The 22625-nt window shown below is 41.6% G+C and overlaps 1 protein-coding gene across 1 annotated transcript in view; it reads right to left on the minus strand.

The window, feature by feature from the left end:
• The window catches only part of LOC124622241 (myrosinase 1-like), a 109548-nt gene extending 96713 nt beyond the window's left edge, over positions 1-12835 (minus strand). Inside the window, exon 1 of the mRNA XM_047147896.1 lies at positions 12601-12835. Within this exon, the coding sequence (XP_047003852.1) occupies positions 12601-12802 (202 nt within the window). The 5' untranslated portion in view covers positions 12803-12835. The remainder of the gene's footprint in view (positions 1-12600) is intronic.
• Between the last annotated feature and the right edge of the window lie 9790 nt (positions 12836-22625).

Here is a 22625-nt window from a genome sequence, read left to right on the forward strand (position 1 = left end):
GTAACATCTAGAGATACTATATCATGTTGTTTGGATATCCATGTATCATACACGTTACATCTGTCAGTAGGAGACATCTTGAAATTCATATTAAATTTTCTTGCTGACACTAATATTTATGTGTTATATCCGACACTGAGCAAACCATTCCTTTTGGTTTCGTTTTTGTTAAGTCGATACATTAAAGTCACAGATTTCGCAGTTCGTATATATCCTCTTATCGATCTCCTCCTAGTATAATAACTCCTGCACAAAGGGAATCGCTTTAGATGCTATTTTACTCCGTTTTCTAAACTGATAAACTCTTATTTTTGTTTTCAATGTTTTCCTCTTTGGACAACGTGAGAAACAGGTTTACAGGCTTCATTCTCTAACATTTCTCCGTCGTTGGACTTCTTACCAGGATAATGTCATTAGGTATTTCACCACAAATTTCCGTTTGTTTACTCTGGCTGCTCTGGCGGTAAATAAATGATTCCTGGATATCGTAAACATGTCACAAAATATTTTAGCTCAAACACTTACTGAGCCACCATTTGCATTCTTTACGTGATATGTATAAGGTAACTATCTTTTATTTCTATTGATAAAATTTTCATGCTTTAACAGACACAAGAACACACAAAAAAGCATTTAGTAGATTACAGTTTCCTAATTTATGAAGCTCAGTAATGATAGTTTCCTTGTCATTTACCGCAAATGTATAATGATTACACTAACTAGGGTTAGCTTTGACAGACTTCCAGCACGGTCGCAACCACCACCTTGTTTCCTCGCTGGAACGGCATTGTTAGTTGTACAACTCACGCAGTCTAGTTTCGTACTGTTGTTTTTCTTTTCTTCCATTTATCTTCATTTCTTGCAAATTTCCTAGATTTGTCAGAAGCGCTAGGCAGATAATAATCTTCACCTTCAGCCTTCTTGTCAACACTAAAACATGTGACTGCAGGAGCGATCGCTGTTGGCTACCGCTAGCTTCACTAATGGTGTCATTTCGCATAGCTCCCTCTTGTACTGCGAAACTGGGAGTTGAAAAATTCGAAAATCTTTCTTCTGTACAGTGGGAGAGTGTAAATGGATAATAACTGTTAATATCTTATGGGAAAATAAATGCATAATAATAGTATCTAAATATGAGGTTCATTCAAATGAAACCTGGTCAGTGCGTCTACCTTTGCCTTAGACGTAATATGGCACCACGTAACTGCGGGTATGGTGGCGCCAGCTATTGGTAGAGAGACTGACCCGACCGCGTTTTATGTTGCATAGCGCCTGTGTGGTTTCACGTCGGAAAGAAGCTGGTCACACAAGTTATAGCCCGCTACAGAACATGCAGGCGAATAAGCAGGAACAACGAGTAGTGATTCGATTTTTAGCGGCGGAGAGAGTTGGAGGCCGTGAAATGTATCGACGGATGAAAGGTGGATACGGTGAGTACAGTCTGAGTCCTTCAGGTGTTGCGGAATGGCGCAAACGATTCCTTCAGGGGCACGAGTCACTGGAAGACGGTGCTCGTCCAGGACAGGTTCATTGTGTCATGACACCATTGAATCGGAAAGCAAGCGCCAGAGCAAGCAGTGGAAACATGCGACTTCACCATCTCCAAAGAAATCAAAGGACGTGCACACCAGTTCTGGCAAGGTCATGATGTCCTTCTTTTTTGACCACAAGGGCCAACTGCTTGTCGAGTTCCTGGAACGGGGAACCACCATCAATGTCCAGTGTTATCAAACCACTTCACAGAACCTTAGACGATCCATAAAGTCGAAACGCCGGGGCACGTTGCCCAATGGTGTTATCCTCGTGCATGATAATGCCCGCCGACACACGGCCAATGCGGTGAAGACGACCTTGCAGCAGTTTCGGTGGAAACCGCTGGAACACCATTGTATAGTCCTGATCTTTCACCGTGTGAATTTCATGTGTTTGGCCCTCTAAAACAAGCTATTCGCGGAAATCAATTCTCATCGGATGACGAAGTGTGTGACTGGACCCAGGTCTGGATTCGACAGCAGCCTACTAGCTTCTTCAAGGGCGGAATCAATCGGATAGTATCGCAATGGGATAAATGTGCCAACAGCTTTGGCGACTGTTGTTGAATATGTGTACAGTGTGTAACTACATTTTTGAGTTAATAAAATCATTATCGTTACTTTACACTAGTGACCGAGTTTCATTTGAAGGCCCCTTATATATCAATAACTCATTAAGTAACAATTTGTGAGTTAGCTCCCTTTTGAATTCTAGTACGCATATAGACCTTTGTACCATACCACCCCTTTTTACTTACTCTTCAATATTGCATCTACTTCTCATTCATATGCCTCACTGCTTTGTAAGAAGCTCCTCAGAGCTATAAGGTGAAATATTGTTTATTTCGATTAATCGTGCACCATGACTAAATAGTCCATTCGCTACTGGGTACATAATAATTGTCTCAACCCGGGTATTGTCTATAAAGATTTCTATTTTTTATTTATTTACACGTCAAGTTCCGTAGGACCAAATTGAGGAGCAAATTTCCGAGGTTATGGAAAGTGTCAGTACATGAAATTACAACATTAAAGTAATAACAGATAAAAATAAATGTTTGTGAGCCAGAAAAAAAGTCATTCCATAAGTTTAAGCAGACGCAATCGACAATATAGTAAGAATCAGCTTAATTTTTCAAGGAAATCTTCGACAGAATAAAAGGAGTGACCCATGAGGTAACTCTTCAGTTTCGATTTGAAAGCGCGTGGATTACTGCTGAGATTTTTGAATTCGAGTGGTACCTTCTTGAAAATGGGGCAGCAGTATACTGCACACCTTTTTGCACAATGGTTAAGGAAGTCCGATGCAAATGGAGGTTTGATTTCTGCAAAGTATTAACCGAGTGAAAGCTCCTTATTCTTGGGAATAAGCTAATATTGTTAACAAGAAATGACAGCGGTGGAGTGGTACTCAAGCGTCAACTTTAGGTTACAATCTCTCCGGATGTAATTAACATTTTACAATGCAACAAACGGCACTGATTACGTATTTGTCTATGTGTTCAGATGTGCTAACAAAACTAACGTGGTTCCATTTAAAAAAAACGAAAGTTTGTGTTAAAAAACATACTTCCGTGCATTTTTGTATGGTTTGTATTAACCAATTACACTAGCCCCTCTCCTCACGTTCGGTCTGTGGAATCGGTTCGTCAGTATTTGATGTGTTTTACGAAATATATCCAGCGGTAACGTTAGGTGACTCACCCTATATATATATATACAGGGTGTTACAAAAAGGTACGGCCAAACTTTCAGGAAACATTCCTCACACACAAAGAAAGAAAATATGTTATGTGGACATGTGTCCGGAAACGCTTACTTTCCATGTTAGAGCTCATTTTATTACTTATCTTCAAGTCAAATTAATCATGGAATGGAAACACACAGCAACAGAACGTACCAGCGTGACTTCAAACACGTTCTTACAGGAAATGTTCAAAATGTTCTCCGTTAGCGAGAATACACGCATCCACCCTCCGTCGCATGGAATCCCTGATGCGCTGATGCAGCCCTGGAGAATGGCGTATTGTATCACAGCCGTCCACAATACGAGCACGAAGAGTCTCTACATTTGGTACCGGGATTGCGTAGACAAGAGCTTTCAAATGCCCATATAAATGAAAGTCAAGAGGGTTGAGGTCAGGAGAGCGTGGTGGCCATGGAATTGGTCCGCCTCTACCAATCCATCGGTCACCGAATCTGTTGTTGAGAAGCGTACGAACACTTCGACTGAAATGTGCAGGAGCTCCATCGTGCATGAACCACATGTTGTGTCGTACTTGTAAAGGCACATGTTCTAGCAGCACAGGTAGAGTATCGCATATGAAATCATGATAACGTGCTCCATTGAGCGTAGGTGGAAGAACATGGGGCCCAATCAAGACATCACCAACAATGCCTGCCCAAACGTTCACAGAAAATCTGTGTTGATGACGTGATTGCACAATTGCGTGCGGATTCTCGTCAGCTCACACATGTTGATTGTGAAAATTTACAATTTGATCACGTTGGAATGAAGCCTCATCCGTAAAGAGAACATTTGCACTGAAATGAGGATTGACACATTGTTGGATGAACCATTCGCAGAAGTGTACCCGTGGAGGCCAGTCAGCTGCTGATAGTGCCTGCACATGCTGTACATGGTACGGAAACAATTGGTTCTCCCGTAGCACTCTCCATACAGTGACGTGGTCAACGTTACCTTGTACAGCAGCAACTTCTCTGACGCTGACATTAGGGTTATCGTCAACTGCACGAAGAATTGCCTCGTCCATTGCAGGTGTCCTCGTCGTTCTAGGTCTTCCCCAGTCGCGAGTGATAGGCTGAGATGTTCTGTGCTCCCTAAGACGCCGATCAATTGCTCCGAACGTCTTCCTGTCGGGACACCTTCGTTCTGGAAATCTGTCTCGATACAAACGTACCGCGCCACGTCTATTGCCCCGTGCTAGTCCATACATCAAATGGGCATCTGCCAACTCCGTATTTGTAAACATTGCACTGACTGCAAAACCACGTTCGTGATTGACACTAACCTGTTGATGCTACGTACTGATGTGCTTGATTCTAGTGCTGTAGAGCAATGAGTCGCATGTCAACACAAGCACCGAAGTCAACATTACCTGCCTTCAATTGGGCCAACTGACGGTGAATCGAGGATGTACAGTACACACTGACGAAACTAAAATGAGCTCTAACATGGAAATTAAGCGTTTCCGGACACATGTCCACCAAACATCTTTCCTTTATTTGTGTGTGAGGAATGTTTCCTGAAAGTTTGGCCGTACCTTTTTGTAACACTCTGTATATATGAGAGGCCAATGTCAAAATACTCAGACACGTCAACAGGGGTCGACAAGAGGTTCGTGAACTTACACCACTTATTACCCGAATCGTCTGTTTCTGAGCCAAAAATATCCTTTTAGAATGGGAACAGTTACCCCAAAATATAATACCAAACGACATAAGCGAATGAAAATAAGCAAAGTAGATTAATTTTCGCGTCGAACGATCACTCACTTCTGATACCGTTCAAATAGTACAAATGGCAGTATTAAGTTTTTGAACAAGATCCTGAACGTGGGCTTTCCACGACAACTTACTATCTGTCTGAACACCTAGAAATTTGAACTGTATAGTTTCACTAATCATATGCCTGTTCTGTGAAATTAAAACGTCACTTTTTGTTGGATTGTGCGTTAGAAACTGTCAAAACTGAGTCTTACTGTGATTTACCGTTAGTTTACTTTCTACAAGCCATGTACTTAGGTCATGTACTGCACTATTTGAAACCGAGCCAATGTTGCACACAACATCCTTTACTACCAAGCTAGTGTCATCAGCAAACAGATATATTTTAGAGTTACCTGTAGTACTAGTGAGCATATCATTTATATAAATAAGAAACAGGAGTGGCCCCAACACTGATCCCTGGGTCACCCTCCACTTGACAGTACCCCACTCAGACGCCCACATCATGACCTTTTGCTGCCTGTTTCTAAAGTAAGAGGTGAACCAACTGTGAGCTACTGCCCGTATTCCATTATGGTCCAACTTCTGGAGCAATATTTTGTGATCAACACATTCAAATGCCTCAGTTAAATCAAAAAATATGCCAAGCGTTTGAAACCTTTTGTTTAGCCCATCCAGTAACTCACAAAGAAAAGAGAATATAGCATTTCCAGTTGTTAAACGACTTCTAAAGCCAAACTGTATCTTAGATAGCAAATCGTGTGTTATAAAATGATCAATTATGCTTAGATACACAGCCTTGTGCAAACACTGGTGGCATATAAATAGGTCTAAAATTATCTACATTATCCCTTTCTGCGTTTTTATAAAGCGGCTTTACTACTGAGTACTTTAATTGCTCGGGAAACTGACCATTCCTTAAGGAAAAATTACGAACATGGCTAAATACGGGCTAACATGTGCAACACAGTACTTTAATAATCTGCTAGACACTCCATCATAACCATGAGAGTCCTTGGTCTTCAGTGCTTTAATTATTGACTCAATCTCCCTCTTGTCTGTATCACAGAAGAGTATTTCAGACATCAATCTCGGAAGGTATTTGCCAAAAAAGTTATACCATTTCCTGTAGAAACTGAATTTTTACTTAATTCACCAGCAATGGCTAGAAAATGATTGTTAAATACTGTACATATATCTGATTTATCACTAACAGAAATATTTTTACTGCGAACTGACTTTATATCGTCGACCTTGTGCTGCTGACCAGACACTTACTTCGCATATAGTTTTAATTTTATCCTGTGAATTAGCTATTCTATTTGCATACCACATACTTTTCCCTTTATAATAATATTTTTAAGCACCTTAAAATACTGTTTATAATGGGCTACTGTAGCTTGATTGTGAATACTTCTAAAATTTTGCCCGCTTTGTTCTACAAGATATCCTTGTCCCACTAGTCAGCCACCTGGGCTGCGTATTACTGCTAGTACTCCGTTTAGAAGTTCTAATGGGAAGCAACTCTCCAAGAGCATGAGAAATGTGTTAAGGGAAGCATTGTATTTATCATCTATGTTATCGGCACTATAAACATCCTGCCACTCTTGTTCCTTGACAAGGTTTAAAAGCCTCTCTGTTGCTGTTGAATTAACTTTCCTGTATAGTTTGTAATTAAATATGACATTGGTTTGAGTACAAAAGCCTTTCAGTGTTAATACTTGTGCATCATGGTCTGAAAGGCCATTCACGCTTTTACTAACAGTTTGCCCATCTAATAATGAAGAATGAATAAAAATATTGTCTATGGCTGTGCTACTGTTGCCCTGCGCCCTAGTTGTAAAAAACACAGTCTACATCAGATCATATGAATTTAGGAGATCTACTAACTCCCTTTTTGTTGCACCATCATATACAAAATTAGTATTGAAGTCACCACATATAACTAATTTCTGGCACTGTCTACAAAGTGAACCAAGAACCCTCTCTAGTTTGTGCAGAAATGCTCTGAAGTCAGATTTAGGGGACCTACAAAAAACAACAATTAGAAGTTTAGTTTCACTAAATTCAACTGCCCCTGCACAACATTCAAATATCCGTTCAGTGCAGTGTTGTGATACGTCTATGGACTCAAATGGAATACTGTTTTTTACGTACATCGGCCTCCCCCTCCTCGCAAGGAACTCCTTGAGAAACAACCAGCTAATCTGTAGCCTGGTAAAGCAAACCTCTGAATTGTCAAATTATTTAAGTCGTGCTCTGATATACCAATAGCTTCAGAGTCAACATCTATAAGCAGTTCGCTAACTTTAATACCTCTTATATTTTGATGAAATGTGCTAATTCCTTCTCTACTTGGAAACATTACATCCTTGGAAGGTGAGCCCTTAGTTAGAGTGACTTCCTTTAAGCAGGTATACCAATCAGCTGACTTCAATCAAAAAAAAGGAGCAGTTCTAACACCAACTAATACAGGAATTTTTCTATCAGTGACCCCACCACCACCACCACCACCCACTACACTATACCTATAAGTTTAGCCAGCCTCCCCTTCCCATACCTATTGAGGTGCAGGTCATGCCTAGTGAAACCTGATCTACTGATAGACCCAACTGGCACCACCGAGATGTGACCCATGCCCTCTGCCATCGGCGCCCTCCCCAGCCCCATGTTAACGCGCCTAACAGCTGCAATAAGTGAGACTATACATTACGCTGAAACAGTTGCACGAAATGCACAATAGTGCACCAGTTTGAGTTGCTATCTATACCAGGTCACCACCTACTTCATGTTCCCCGTCCCTATCAAGACTGTTCCCTGCTCCACCCACTATCACTACCTGATCCTCCTTCATAAAATTCCTTCATAACTCCCCTATGCTGTCAGTCACTTGAGCCAATCACGCACTAGGTTTCACAATGCTGGTGATCTGGTACTCACTCCCCAACACTTCCCACAACTGCTGCCCCACACCTCTCCCGTGAGATCTACCTAGCAGCAGAAACTTCTTCTTTCTGTCAGACTTTGCAAACCAACCTAGGCCTCCTAATTGCTGGGGACTGCTGCATGTTCCCTACATTTACAAATACACGAGGCTCCTCTCCACTCAACTCTGACAGTTGGTCAAATCTATTGCATATACGCAAAGTAAAACTGTCTGAATACCCTCTCTTCATAGTTGCCTTCTTGCCAACTGTCAGTTCCCGTTCCCTACCACCCGTCACCCTCCTCAACCTATCTAGTTCCTCCTTTGCACGTTTAACTGCACCTGAAGGGCACAGATCTTTCGCTCCTGCTCCTCTATCAACTTATTTCTACTACAGATTCTGCAATCCCAGGAGAAGAGCTTACTCAAATGACCACTGGCTTCCCCACTGCATTCCCCCAATGAAAATACTTTGGACAAATCCCACAAAGTAACCCACTACTCACAAACCTACGACAGAGCCCACACTTCTCACTCATGGTAAAATTTTACAGTTACTGAAAAAACTATACGTTTACGTTACGTTACGTTTGTTATTAGTCAGGGTCCCACTAGTTGAAAACTGACTACTTCGTGTATGTCGACAAATTAGTGAGGTAGACTGGGCCAGACTAAGAAAGCTTTCAGTAAAACAGGTATTTTCGATTTTACATTTACATAGATACTACGCAAACCATCACACAATGCGTGGTGGAGGTTATCGCGCAATACTCCTAGACATTCCCTTCCCTGGAGCGGAGGGAAAACGACTATATATACTAGCGAAACTGGCAATGTTTCGTAAGTGCTAAAAATATATGGGAACTGAATATACGTCCTACTACGGAGTATTCACGGGGACTGTGTCAGGTGGCAAATCACGGCTCCTCTTTGCGACTTCACAGACTTTGAAGGTATGGAACTCGAAAAAGTAATAAATCATAAAGAATATTAATGGAAAAAGTTCGTTTGTTTTCAGTTGTTATTGTTTTATAGGTTTTTCAAATTTTTATGCACAATGCAATAGCAAAACTTTAGAATATGCAACATTTTTCGTTTTTGAATAATGTATGCAAAGGGTATTTGTAACGAATTTTTAGATTTCGCTAAAATCACCGAAGTAAATTTTTATCGAATGTAGAGTTTACATTTTTAATTAATATCTCTCTGTGAATTTTGAGTCTCGGTTGGTTTTGTAAAGAGTGGAGTACAATGCTTTGTTTTCTCCTTCCTTCTGCTCTGATCATCGCAGGGAGAGGCCCTGTACTATTTTTTTGTCGTAATCTTATACTGAAACAAAAATGAAATGTTCCAAATGCTTTATTTTTCATTTAATTTAGTAGAAAGATAATTACTAATGCATTCCACTAACTAAAGCTTTTGGTATATGTTTTCAGCCTGTGAAATAAGTTGGAAGGGACGATTTTGTGACGGAAACATCGCGCGCCTTCAGTGAGCTATCGTATAAGTTTTTCTGTATTTACAACTCAAACCTGCAATTTAATGTTGTTGGCGAAGTTCAATTATTATCGCTGTCATCAATTAAATCACTCCATTGCAGTGAAATGTCATATTAACACGGTTTTGTGTCACCAGGCTTCTCCTCCCTTACCAATGACAATATCTGGCGTTGACTACCCATGCGGCTGGTAAGAAATATATCGCATACGAAAAATTCTGGTTTTCCCTACATGAAATACTTCACTTAATGATACATCATTTGGAATTATTTAGCCATATGAGCAATAATTATTGTCTTACAGTCAACTGAGTAATGCTGACTACCCTGCTTAAAATCTTAAAACCATAGAATATTATCAAATTTAATCACCCCCTTAAGGAAGCCAGCATTATAGTTTGAACTGGTTTTCGGAAATATCAGCGTCCTGATCATAAATAATTCCAACAAGCCTGAATGTCTGACACTGTACCTTGTTTATTGTTATTGCGGATGAAACCTTAACTAGGAATATTTCACACATATTTGTAAATGTATTTCGCGTATATCTCTACCGAGTTTCACACTGCAACTTCGTTGTTTTTATGGAGCCCAGTCTTCAAGACGGCATACACTTCTTTCTCACCCCCCCCCCTCCCGCCCCACCCCTTTGGTATTTGGTACGTAGGTGGTTCCTACACCCACAGCGACTCTTTCCAGACAGTGTGCCAAATGATTACATGAAAAATGGCGTCTGTGCAAGACTGATACCAGAAGTAGGGACAGGCTAGTGTGACATCTGTTACGTCATGCTGGAGAGAGAGTAGTAGAAGGAGAAATTAGTAGGGGGAGACAAAGACTCTGATATGCGCCACCAGTGCTGTATTCTCTGCATCAGTTTCGATAGTCGCTGTACCTGCTGCGATTCCTGCATTTCCATTCCTCTTCTTGTCGTGCCCTTCGTCTTCCGACTGATTAGACGTGGCTTTTTTTAAGTCATCAGTCATCAGTCTTCCGACTGGTTTGATGCAGTCCACCACGATTTCCTCTCCAATGTCAACCTTTTCATCCCAGAGTAGCATTTGCAGCCTATGTCCTTTCCTTCCCTAATCCCAAATTGATCTTCATGTGACAGATTATCAGTTTCCTTTTCTATTCTTCTGTACGTATATTTTTCTTCTCAGCTACGTGGATGCATGAGCTGTTAAGCTGATTTTGTGCTAATTCTCGCGCTTTACGGCTCTTGTCATCTTCAGAAGAGTGTGGATGAGTTTCTTTCAAAGGTCTCATGGCATGTCGCCGGTCTCATACATTCTGCGTACCATTTTGTATAGTTGTTTTGTTGCCACTTACCCCAGGGTGTTTAGAAACTCCGATTGGATATTACGTATCCCTTCCACCTTATTTGACCTTAAGTCGTCTAAAGGTCTTTAAAATTTTTATTCTAATACTGGATGACCTATCTCTTCCTCTTCAACTCCTGTTTCGTTTTCCATAACGCTATCTGGTATCTCTTTTCACCTGACTGCATTCAACAATGAAATTCCTATTGCACTCTTCTTGCTGCATTTGCTTTTAATTATGTCAAGGATTCTTTTGACTGTTTTGTATACTGAGTCAATCCCTCAGACAGTCATTTCTTTTTCGATTTCTTCACATTTTTCATACAGCCAATGTGCCTTAGGTGCCCTGCACATACTACTTATTTCATTCCTAAGTGACTTGTATTTCTATGTTTCTGAATTTCCATAAAAAAATTTTACACGTGCTTCTTTTGTCACAAAATGTGTTCAAATGTGTGTGAAATCTTATGGGACTTAACTGCTAAGGTCATCAGTCCCTAAGCTTACACACTACTTAACCTAAATTATCCTAAGGACAAACACACACACCCATGCCCGAGGGAGGACTCGAACCTCCGTCGGGATCAGCCGCATAGTCCACGACTGCAGCGCCCGAGACCGCTCGGCTAATCCCGCGCGGCTCTTCTTTTGTCGATGAACTGAAATATTTCCTCTCTTCCTTGTAAGTACATTTTTGTTTCCAACTTATGTGATTGCTCTTTTTAAAAATGTCCAGTTCCCTCCAACGGAGACGCTTACTGAGCTATTTGCTATCATATCTATAGCCTCAGAGATATTGGAGCATATCTCTTCATTCCTTAGTATACTTCCTTAATTTTTCTTTGCATATTCATTCTTCGTGATTTCAGCCTACTCTTTGTCGTTAGTAAATTGTGCTCGGAGTAGGTATCTAGTCCTGGATCCGTCTTATAATGCAACACCTGGTTTCGGAATCTCTGCCTGACTATGAAGTAATTTAACTGGAATCTTCCCATATATCTTCCAAGTGAACCTCGTCTCCTTGTGTTGCTTGAACAGAGTGTTCGCTATCAGTAGGTGAAATTTATTGCAGAACTCCATTAGTCTTTCTCCTCTTTCATTCTTACTAGGAAACCTGTATTCAACCATACCCCTTTCTTCTGCTCCATCCCTGCAACTGCATTCCACCCCCACCCTCCACAACTATTACAGTTTCATCTCCATTTAGATATTGAATTACCCTTTCAGTATCCTCACATACTTTCTCTATCTCTTTGTCTTCACTATGCACGTTAATAAAAAGATGAATCTGTATTTCCCTCATTTTACTCTGTCGAGAAGGAGAGTAGTTCATACTGATCGGCTAAGCACAATTAAAAGTTGATTGTTGGTGTAAACTGCGGAATTAACAAATCAATAATTGTCTTAATTCGAGATACAAATAATGAATCAGTGTCGGTGTTTACATCAGTCAAGTCTTTCCGTACGATTGGCAATGGTCGATGTGTAAAACTGTTCACAGATGTTCCGTCCCCAACTACGAAAACATTTTCTTACATAAATCGACAACAGCGTCGATGCCTCGTAATCTTAAGTGTATTAACTGCTGGAAAGGCATAATACGTGCTAAGTAGCTGCGTACAAATTACCTGGAGGCAAGGGTAAACCCTTAACGGCGAGTTCTGTAAAATTTAGATCTCCACAGCCATTCCCTCCTCTCCCCATCCTCACATGTTAGTACTGAAATTTCCTTTTCATTTCGTAATACCTTCAGCAATGTCGAAACGCTATGAGTTAAGCTAAACGAGAATATTATGAGACACTAGCACGAGCGCTTGGAAATAAAACTCTCTCACTACAGCGTCAGCCACTCACCGTCGGCGTCCCAGCCGCCCTCGATCTGGTAGGAGGCCGTGGCTGCCCCCAGCATGAAGCCGTCAGGGAACTGGTTGACGGCCCCCGCACGTGGGAGGCGGAGGTGGCGGCGGTGGGTGCCAGCTGTCGCTGCCCCCAGCGCGCTTCCTGCCACCAAGGCCAGGCATGCAGTTAGCAGCGACACTACTCCTTTGGATAACATGATGTCTGCCTTGTGACTGAGCGCTACAGTTCCTTTCAGAATTCGCCCTCTGCAAAGGTAATTGTCAGCCGTTTATCTCGGCATATATCGCTTCGCCACTAATTAGTGGAAAGCGATAAAGTCAAGTGTTTGAAAGATTAGGGTTTTCGATACGATGCGAAGGACAGCATGAAATATATATAAGCAACGAGATAGAGGGAGGCCAAAGAATTAACACCATCACCGAGGAAATAGAAAGCGTGAGTGGGTTTTGGATGTCGAGAAAGCTGTATCAGAAATCCGAATGGAAAGCTCCTGGAGTAAGTGACTTCGCAGTGGAAATGATCAAAGACGCTGGACCGCCAGAATTCAGTGGTTGTGTAGAATAATGCCGATATTATGGACACATGGAAAGATTCCTGATGACTGAACGAGGCAATCTGTGAGAACTACAGAGGAGTAGCACTACCGCGCCAGCGAATGAAGACTTATGAAAAGATAACTTTACAGAAAATCAGGAACAAAATAGAACCACAATTAAGAGAACAACAACAACGATTTGGACTTGGTTAAAAAATGGTTCAAATGCCTGTGAGCACTATGGGACTTAACGTCTGAGGTCATTAGTCCCGTAGAACTTAGAACTACTTAAATCTAACTAACCTAAGGATATCACACACATCCATGGCCGAGGCAGGATTCGAACCTGCGACCGTAGCGGTCGCGCGGCTCCAGACTGAAGCGCCTAGAACCGCTCAGCCACTACGGTCGGCATTTAGACTTGAAAGATGAACTGTGTATATCACATTTAGTCAGACTCGTTCTAGAAAGGAAACTGGAATTTGGGAAATACATCACAGTTGCATTCATAGATACAAAAAGAGTCTTATTAACCTGTTAGAAGGGAAGAGATAGCGCAAGGTCTGAACAGACAGAGATTGTGAAAAGGAACGCAATTCAGAATCAGAAACGTGTACAATATATGCCTAAATTCTGTTATAATAGACGTAATAAAAAGTCGGAATGGTTTAGAAATAACCAATGGGTTCAAGAAGGAAGTGTGGTCTCACCAGTGCTCTTTAATATAGTCATGGATAATACCATAAGGAAGGCCCAGTAAGGGTCAACAGCATGTAAGGTGTCAGACAAACCCAACACCTTCCATGAAAACCCTAACATGATAAGCAAATCCAGTAGTATGTCACATAGCTCCGAATAAATCGTGACATTAAAATAACCAAAGTAATACGAGTAACGAGTGAGCAAATGGAATACCACAGACTAACACAAGAATGCCTAAATGCATGTCATACCGCCGGCCGAAGTGGCCGTGCGGTTAAAGGCGCTGCAGTCTGGAACCGCAAGACCGCTACGGTCGCAGGTTCGAATCCTGCCTCGGGCATGGATGTTTGAGATGTCCTTAGGTTAGTTAGGTTTAACTAGTTCTATGTTCTAGGGGACTAATGACCTCAGCAGTTGAGTCCTATAGTGCTCAGAGCCATTTGAACCATTTTTTGAACCATGTCATACCTTCCCACCGTGAGACAGACGCAGTTCCGAGGGGAGAAACGAGAACAGAGGCCGAAAGCAGAACCGTGTTAAGCTCGAAGGCCCTACAATAAGGGACGGACACCCACGTCGCCAGCTAACCGACAGGACCACCCCCCAGCCCATGTTAAAAGCTAGAGCCCTCCAGAAGAACAGTATAGATCTTACGATAACATTAAAAGGGCCACACCAGCCGCAAGTTTTAGCGTGAGACTTTTTCGCGTCTCTGTTACGTTGCAAACGTTAAAAACATTGCCCCACCACAAAAAGTAACCGACAGGACCACCACCCCCCACTCCCCCAGCCCATGTTAAAAGATAGAGCCCTCTAGAAGAACAGTATAGATCTTACGATAACACTAAAAGGGCCACACCAGCTGCAAGTCTTAGCGTGAGACTTTTTCGCGTCTCTGTTACGTTGCAAACTTTAAAAACATTGCCCCACCACGAAAAGTATAACGTTTCTCATTGGATAGACAGAATTTTTGTAGGCGGAGCTTAAGGTTAACATTGAGACCCTGATTGGTCAGATGAAAAGACAGCCAGATAGTTTTTTTTTTAAACCAACTTCGGTAAATTGTAGTAAGGAGAAGTTAGGCAAGAGTTACGTCCGAGTCGGCGAGATGCGAGGAGCTGCGCCCCCTGACGAACACCGACAAGGTAATGAACGCACGCGATGCCGCATTTTTGAACGCATAAGGCTTCACTCAGAACTGCAGAAGTCTCATCTGTTACATCCCCTTTTTACGTAATACTAGTGTCGATCGTCAATTGAAGCTCATGGTATTCACATTTGCTACGTAAGTTAAAATCTGAAACGCGATGATTTTTCTGTTATATAGTTATTGAGAAGCCACATCAGCCACTGTAATTTACGACAAGTTAGATAAGTAATTAAAGATAATTGAGGGTCACTGTAGACCATTTTGATAGTTTTCTCTTTTGTGAAACTTAATTTAAACCTAGATTATAGATGTGATATGGCATAGGTCATCCTTCGATCCATTGTAGAACTTGGAAACCCATTCAGGGAATATTCGTTCACATTTTTGTTGAACGCAGTTGGTTTTTGTCATCCTGTATTAAAACATTTCCTTTTATCAATAGTGCAATTTATAAACAATGTTTTGTGAGTTGAATAAAAATTCCAGTGATAAGCTTAACTGCTTTTTCGAAGTTATTTTATCAGCTATCTAAAAATAGGAAAGCTTTGAACCCCTTCCACTAAATTTAGTTAGTATTAAGATTCTTTTACAGGGAGTGCAGTGGAGCTGACGCTGAAATCATTAAGTATTTGGTTATATCATCGCTAGTCTCACTGAACTCTTCTGAACTCTACATGTCATGTGTGGTCTGGCGTCTCCTTACCAGCAACAGATCCCAGGTTCAAACTAGTCAATTCCCTAAAAAACACGCTCAGAGCGTCGTTGCGCGAAAGTGGTAGGGAGACACGACATAGAGCAAACAGACACCACGCAGAATGTTAGAAGCAGATGATACGAAAATCATAGCATATACAGACCATGTGATTATTAGGGGAGAAAATGAGAGGAAACTGGAAGAATAACTAGCAAAGAGTAATTGATGAAGCAGGCATGGAAATAAACTTAACAGGAAAGAAAAATCTAGAATTATTAACACGTTCATCACGGCTCTAAGAATGATGTTTCTCGCTGTGGGGTGGCGCACGTATTCATGCTCTCCAGCGTCTGGAAATGCTGCTTTTCCTGTTTCTCGCTGTGGGTGGCTGTCGCAGTCAAAAGCTCTAGGCTCCTATTTTGATATACTGAGCTTTTATTTTCAAAGTACATTCTCATCCAAAATGAGATATCACATAACATAATTTTACATTAAATTAATCACAAATTATGTGAATTTCTCATTTGTTCAGAAAGGTCTCTCGTTGACGAGTCACACTAAACTGTATTCATAGCTATTCGTGCATCATATATTACCATATTTGCCATAATTGGTAATGTCGAACATGAGGAACTGGTGGTACGCGCCATCCAACGGGATGCAACACATTGGCATCCGACGGGATGCAACACACTGGGATGAAACTGTCAAAGAAGTAGACGTTTTCAAGCGTCCAGGAAGTAAATTAACCAAAAGAGAAAACATCAACGATGTAATTTCGGAGAGGGTAGAAAATGGTTCAAAATTTTGTTATTGTGTTTTGAACGTAATTATAAATTGGATAATACCTGCCAAAACAAAGAACATGATAGACAAGTCAAGTTGTCTGCCAGTTCTGACGTGTGGATGAAAATCCTGAGGTTGGACAAAGAAATAAAGTGACAGAGATGCTCTTTCTACGACGGATCCTGGGCAATGCGATATAGGACACGATAATAAGGAATGAACGACTACGAAACGACCTTCACATTCATCCCCTAAAATACTCAATGTGGAGAAGTAGTCTTAAATGGTACAAGCATCTTAACAGAATCGGACAAGACAGACTTCCGAAAAGAGATCTAGAATGGACAGTATCTGGACGAAGGTCAAGTGTAGCTCCGCGAACAGGATGTAGAGACAAGGGGAAGGATGATGTGAACCGAAGAGGACGCCAATGTGGGGAAATGGTGAATGATAGACTGTGAGAGAAAACACAACCTTGGAAGAGGCTGTGCGAACACCCTGCAAAGCAGAAACGTTTCAAGAAGAGAAGAAGAAGCTATGTTTTTAAGTTTAAGTAATATAAGGCACTGCACAACACGCTGCTACCCATTAAAATTGCGACACCATCAATGCGGCATGGAACAAACATCAAATTGGCGTCAAGTGTACTGCTCAGGCTACTTGGATTTGAAAATGATCGGATTTCCACAAAACCGTACAATGTAGTTAAAAGTAGCGCCATTTACATTCTGACAGAATGTTGTTTGTTTGTGAGAAGACCGTGTCAGGCCTCTTGTAGTAAAGACAAACTTTAAGAATTCCACAGTAGCAGGATCTATGCCTATTGAGACGGTGGTTTACCGTTCTCCGATTTTTCGGCTCTTGTTATATGGTATCGAACGACCGCCACGCGAATATGGAGTCAATGTCATGCAGGATTTAAGCAGCCCTATATGACTAGCGCTCAGGACAGGCACACTGTACGCTCGACTCTGTGGGATCATGCAACAACATAGCATAACTTAAGTACAGACTTGTGGTCTAAGTACCGTGATCTAGGGGTCGGAATTTTGACTAGTAATCGGAGTGTCCTCCGTTCCGGGTTCGAAACTCGCCACTGATTGAACTTTGAATAAAATTCGTCATCAACGGCTGCCGAAGATTTCCGGCATAAGAAGTCACCCTCATTCGGGCAGTGGCCTTGTCAAAGAGAGTGAAGGAGAGGACAGAGGTTTGGTACACTCTCTTGCCATTGTGGTGGGAAACTGCCACTACAAAGTGAATGAATCAGCAGCAATCAACGACACGGGAATGCAGAAAGCAATGGAAATCACTGTAGTGAAGACATATAATGTGTATTGACAGAACAGTGTCATGATGATCTCTCAATTTCAAAAATATTTCCGACTAGCCTCCCATTCAGATCTCAGAGTGGACTGCAAAGGTAGAGTGACCGTAAGAAAAAGACTGAACAACCAAAGAAACGGAAGGAAGTCTTTCGCGACGGCACTGCTGTATAAAACATTCTCGGCCTTCATGCCGCGTCAGTTCAGAATAAAACTGCAGGCTTTCGACGATTACCTCCATCGTATTCACCAGTTGCTCCTGACGGAGACGATGGAGGTAATCTTCGAAGGCCTGAAGTTTTATTCTGAATTGACGCGGCATAAAGGCCGAGATTGTTTTATACAACCAGGGAAAAATATAACGCTCTACGAGTCGGGGCATGGAATGTCAGAGGTGTGAACATGATAGGGAAGCTACAAAATCTGAAAAGGGAAATGCGGTAACTCAGCGTGTTTGGTGGGGGTCAGTGAAGTGAAATGAAATAAAGACCAGGATTCCTGGTCCAACAGAAGCAGAAAATAGTATAACGGGAGTAGAGTTCGATATGAATTGGGACGTAGAGAAGAGAGTGATCTACTGTCAACAGTTCAGTTATAGCGATTTTCTTATCAGATCGACAGCAAACCAACATCGAAATCAGTGGTTCAGATTTGCATGCCGACATCGCGGGCAGAAGTTGAAGGGACAGAGAAAGTATATCAGGATATTGAATGGGTCATTGAGTACGTCAAGGGCGATGAAAATCTAATGTTCATGAGAGTTTGGGATGCAGTTGCAGGGGAAGGAGTAGCAGAAAGGGCTACAGTACAATATAGGCTTGGTACTAGAAATGAGGGAGGCGAAAGACTAACTGAGTTCTATGACAAATTTCAGCTATTAATAACGAATACTTCGTTCAAGATCCATAAGAGGAGGAGGTATACTTGGAAAAGGCTGTGAAGATTCCAGTTACACTACTTCACGGTCAGGCAGAGATTCCGAAATCAGATACTGGGTTATAAGGCGTACCCAGGTGCAGACGTACGCTCAGATCACAATTTACTAATAATGAAGAGTTGGTTGAAATTTAAGGGGCTACTCAGGACGAACCATTGCACAGAGCAGTGGAATATGGAATTACAAAGAAGTCAAGAGATACGCTTGAAGTTCTCTAACGCTATACACGCTGCGATAATGAATAGCTCAGTAGGCAATCCAGTTGAAAAGGAATAGACATCTCTAAAAAGGGCAGTCACAGTAGTTGCCAAGCAAAACATATATACAAGGAAGGTAAATGCATATGTACCATGGGAACAGTGGAGATACTTCAGTTAATCGACGAAAGAAGGAAGTACAAAATATGCCCAAAGAAATTCTGGAATACAGAATTACAAGTCAGTTAGGAGTGAAATAAATAATAAGCACAGGGAAGCTAAGGCGAAATATCTGCATGAAAAATGTAAAGAAATCAAAAATGAAATGATTGTCTGAAAGAGTGACTCAGCATACGGAAAATTCCGATGATATTAAAAGCAATGGCTGTAACATTAAGAGTGCAATGGTAATTCCACTGGTAAATTTGGAGAACAGAGCGAATAGGTGGAAAGAGAACACTGAAGGCCTCTATTACTGGAAGACTTGCCCGATGATGTAATGGGAGAGGAAAGAGGAGTCTACGGGGAAGAGATAGGGGATCCGGTATTAGAATCAGAATTCAAAAGAACTTTCGACGACTTAAGATCAAATAAGGCAGAGAGGAAAGATAACATGGCATCAAAGTTTTTAAAATCATTTGGGGAAACGGCAACAAAACGACTATTGACGTTGGTATGTACAATGTACGAGCCTGGCGATATACCACTTGACTTTCGGAAAAGCATCAGCCATACAATTCCAAAGTTGCCAGAGCCGATACTTACGAGAATTATGGCACAATCAGCTTAACAGCTCATGCATATACGTTTCTGACAATAATAATATATAGAAGAGTGCAAAAGAAGAATGAGCATGTGATAGATGACGATCAGTTTGGCTTTAGAAATGGTAAAGGTACGAGAGAGGCAGTTCCGACGTTGTCGTTGATAGGGGAAGCAAAACTGAAAAAAACCGCGCTCATAAGATTTGTCGACCTGGAAGAAACGTTTGACAGTGTCAGTACTTGTAAGATGTTCGAAATTCTGGGAAAAATGGCGGTAAGCTATAGGGAAAGACGGGTAATATACAATCCATACAAGAATCGAGAGGGAACAGTAAGAGTGGGAGACCAAGAACGAAGTACTCGATTAAAAAGATGTAATACAAGGACGTAATCTTTCGTCTTTACTGTTCAGTCTATATATGTAAGAAGAAATGACGGAAATAAAACAAAGATTTATGAGATGGATTAAAATTAAAGGTGAAATGATATCCATCGTAAGGTAAGCTGATCATGTTGCTATTCTCAGCGAAAGTGAAGAAGCGTTACAGGATATGTTGAATGTAATCAACAGTCTAACGAGTACAGAACATCAACTGAGAGTAAATCGACGAAAGACAAAAGAAGTAGCAAAAACAGCAAGAAACGTAATATAAATTGTGGATCACGAAGCAGACGAAGTTAAGAAAGTCTGTTACCTAGGCAAAATGACGCATGGTGGACGGGCAAAGAGGATATAAAAAAATAGACTAGCATTGGCCAAAAGAAGTCTACTGTTATCAAACATTAACCTAACATTGAGGAACAAATCTGTAAGAATGTAAGTTTGGAGCACAGCATTGTATGGCAGAGTAACATGCACTATGGGAAAAAGGGAACAGAAGGGAATCGCAGCATTTGAGAAGTGGTACTACAAAATAATTTTGAAAATTAGGTGGACTCATAAGGTAAGAAATGAGGAATTGGTGGGGAAAGGAATAAATGGAAAACACTGAGAAGATAGACATGATTACAGTACGTCTATTAATACATCAGAGAACTACTTTCATGATACTAGAAGGAGCTGTAGAGTTGAAAAACTGTAGATGAAGACAGAGATTTGAAGACATCCAGCAAATAATTGAGGACGTAGGTTACAAGTGCTACCTTGGGATGTAAAGTTTGCTACAGGAGAGGAATTCGTGGAAGGCCGCATCAAATCAGTCAGAAGACAGATGGCCAGAAAAAAATGAATGTCGGCACTCTGACATTACTTTTTACTACCCCGTAGCACGCTGTGTGCTCCCAGTAGAATTCATAGAGCCAACAGCACGACTGGAAAATTAAAGCATTAACAGTCTTAGGTAGACTGACAACTGGGTAAAGTCAAAGTCTCTGCACTGTGTTCCAAAATATGAAGACGAGACACTTAAAAACAAGTCAAACATTTAAGTTTCCAGTGATACGTTACTTTTCCTTCAGCTGTAAGTAATCATCGCTTATTCCGTTTCTTGGACTCGCAACCCCTCAAGAAAAATGTCCACCGACTGAAATAATACGAAGCTACTCCCGAAAAAAATTCTTGCTTGGGCTAAATACGGTGCACTTGATTTCGAAAGAGCAACAGTACAACTGCAGGGCTGCCACGGAGAAACTGTGTACTTCCGCTTTAAACTGGTGAAATACGTCTATTTCAAACTTCACTCATGTTCGAAACGACCTTTCTTCATCCGGTCATGTGAGTCCACTACGTAATATACACATCAGGGACATGCGATAGTTGTTGCCTTTGCTCTCGGTAGCTTAACAATTCAGAGTCTTCAAGTGCATGCATTTCAAAATCATTGTGGCCCTTCTCTTCCGCTCGCTGTATTACGGGATATTATAAAAGTCATTATTAAAGCCATATTCGGCCGTTATCTTATTATTTCCCGTTATATGTTTAGAGGTCATTGATAACACTAATGTACATTATCTCGTAACACTGTGGCATTAATAAACCAAAAGGGTGTACATTGTGTGAATGTGTGGGTCTTATGGGCGCTCAACGGCGGGGTTGTCAGAAACAGGAAAAGGAGTTACACCTGAAATTAAAACATAAGTAAAGTGACAAAGTAGCTAAAAGAAAAGCACAAGGAAGTGTCACTGGCTGACGAAAAACTTGGGTAAGCCAGTCACCTTTTTAGCACATTAAACCATCTACCTAAAATCTTGGGAAAAATGTTGGACTATTCTCAAAACCTTAAAAGTCGAACCACATTCGTTTGAACGGAAATTATAATAGAGAACAGATCCAGCGGCAAATCCGCCGCGGCCTGCTGGTTGGAAAACAAAACACAGTCCAATAAAATGTGGCACACAGTGATCTGTACCCCAAAAGCACCACACAGTGGAGGGTCCCCTCCCCAGAGCAAGAAGCCATGCGTAATAGGACTGTAGGCTATCCAAAGGCGAGTGAGGAGGACCTCGTCCCGTCGACGTGGCTGGAAGGAGGTACGCCATGGCCGCGTTGTGGGTTTTATTTACTAGACTGTCTGTTACTTCCAGATACTCGTCTGCTTATAGACGCATGACTTCGTGCCTTAAGAGCGAGGTGATAGCATGCAGGGGGATGGCATACTGAAATAACTGAGGGTCAAGACACGCCTCCTTGACTGGTAGCTCCGCCTTTTATTGCCCGAAATATCCATGTGCTCTGATACCCAGCGGAAAGGAACTTCCTTCCCCAGTCGTTGCAGTTGGAGGAGAGCATCCTGAATATTCTTGACTGCTTTATCTGCTGGCTACAAACGTTGGAGAGAGTGAAGGTCACTCAGAGAATCGCAGCAAGCAAAAAATTTTGCACCGGTAGAATGTCTCATCTGCTTCGGTGCCCGCAAGATCGCATAGCATTCTGCGTCGGAGACAGTGGATTTTTGAGGCAATCGGACAGAGCAACCAACCGCGTCCCCCT

This window comes from Schistocerca americana, chromosome 7 (assembly GCF_021461395.2).
Source record: "Schistocerca americana isolate TAMUIC-IGC-003095 chromosome 7, iqSchAmer2.1, whole genome shotgun sequence".
In the NCBI taxonomy this organism is placed as follows: Eukaryota; Metazoa; Arthropoda; class Insecta; order Orthoptera; family Acrididae; genus Schistocerca; species Schistocerca americana.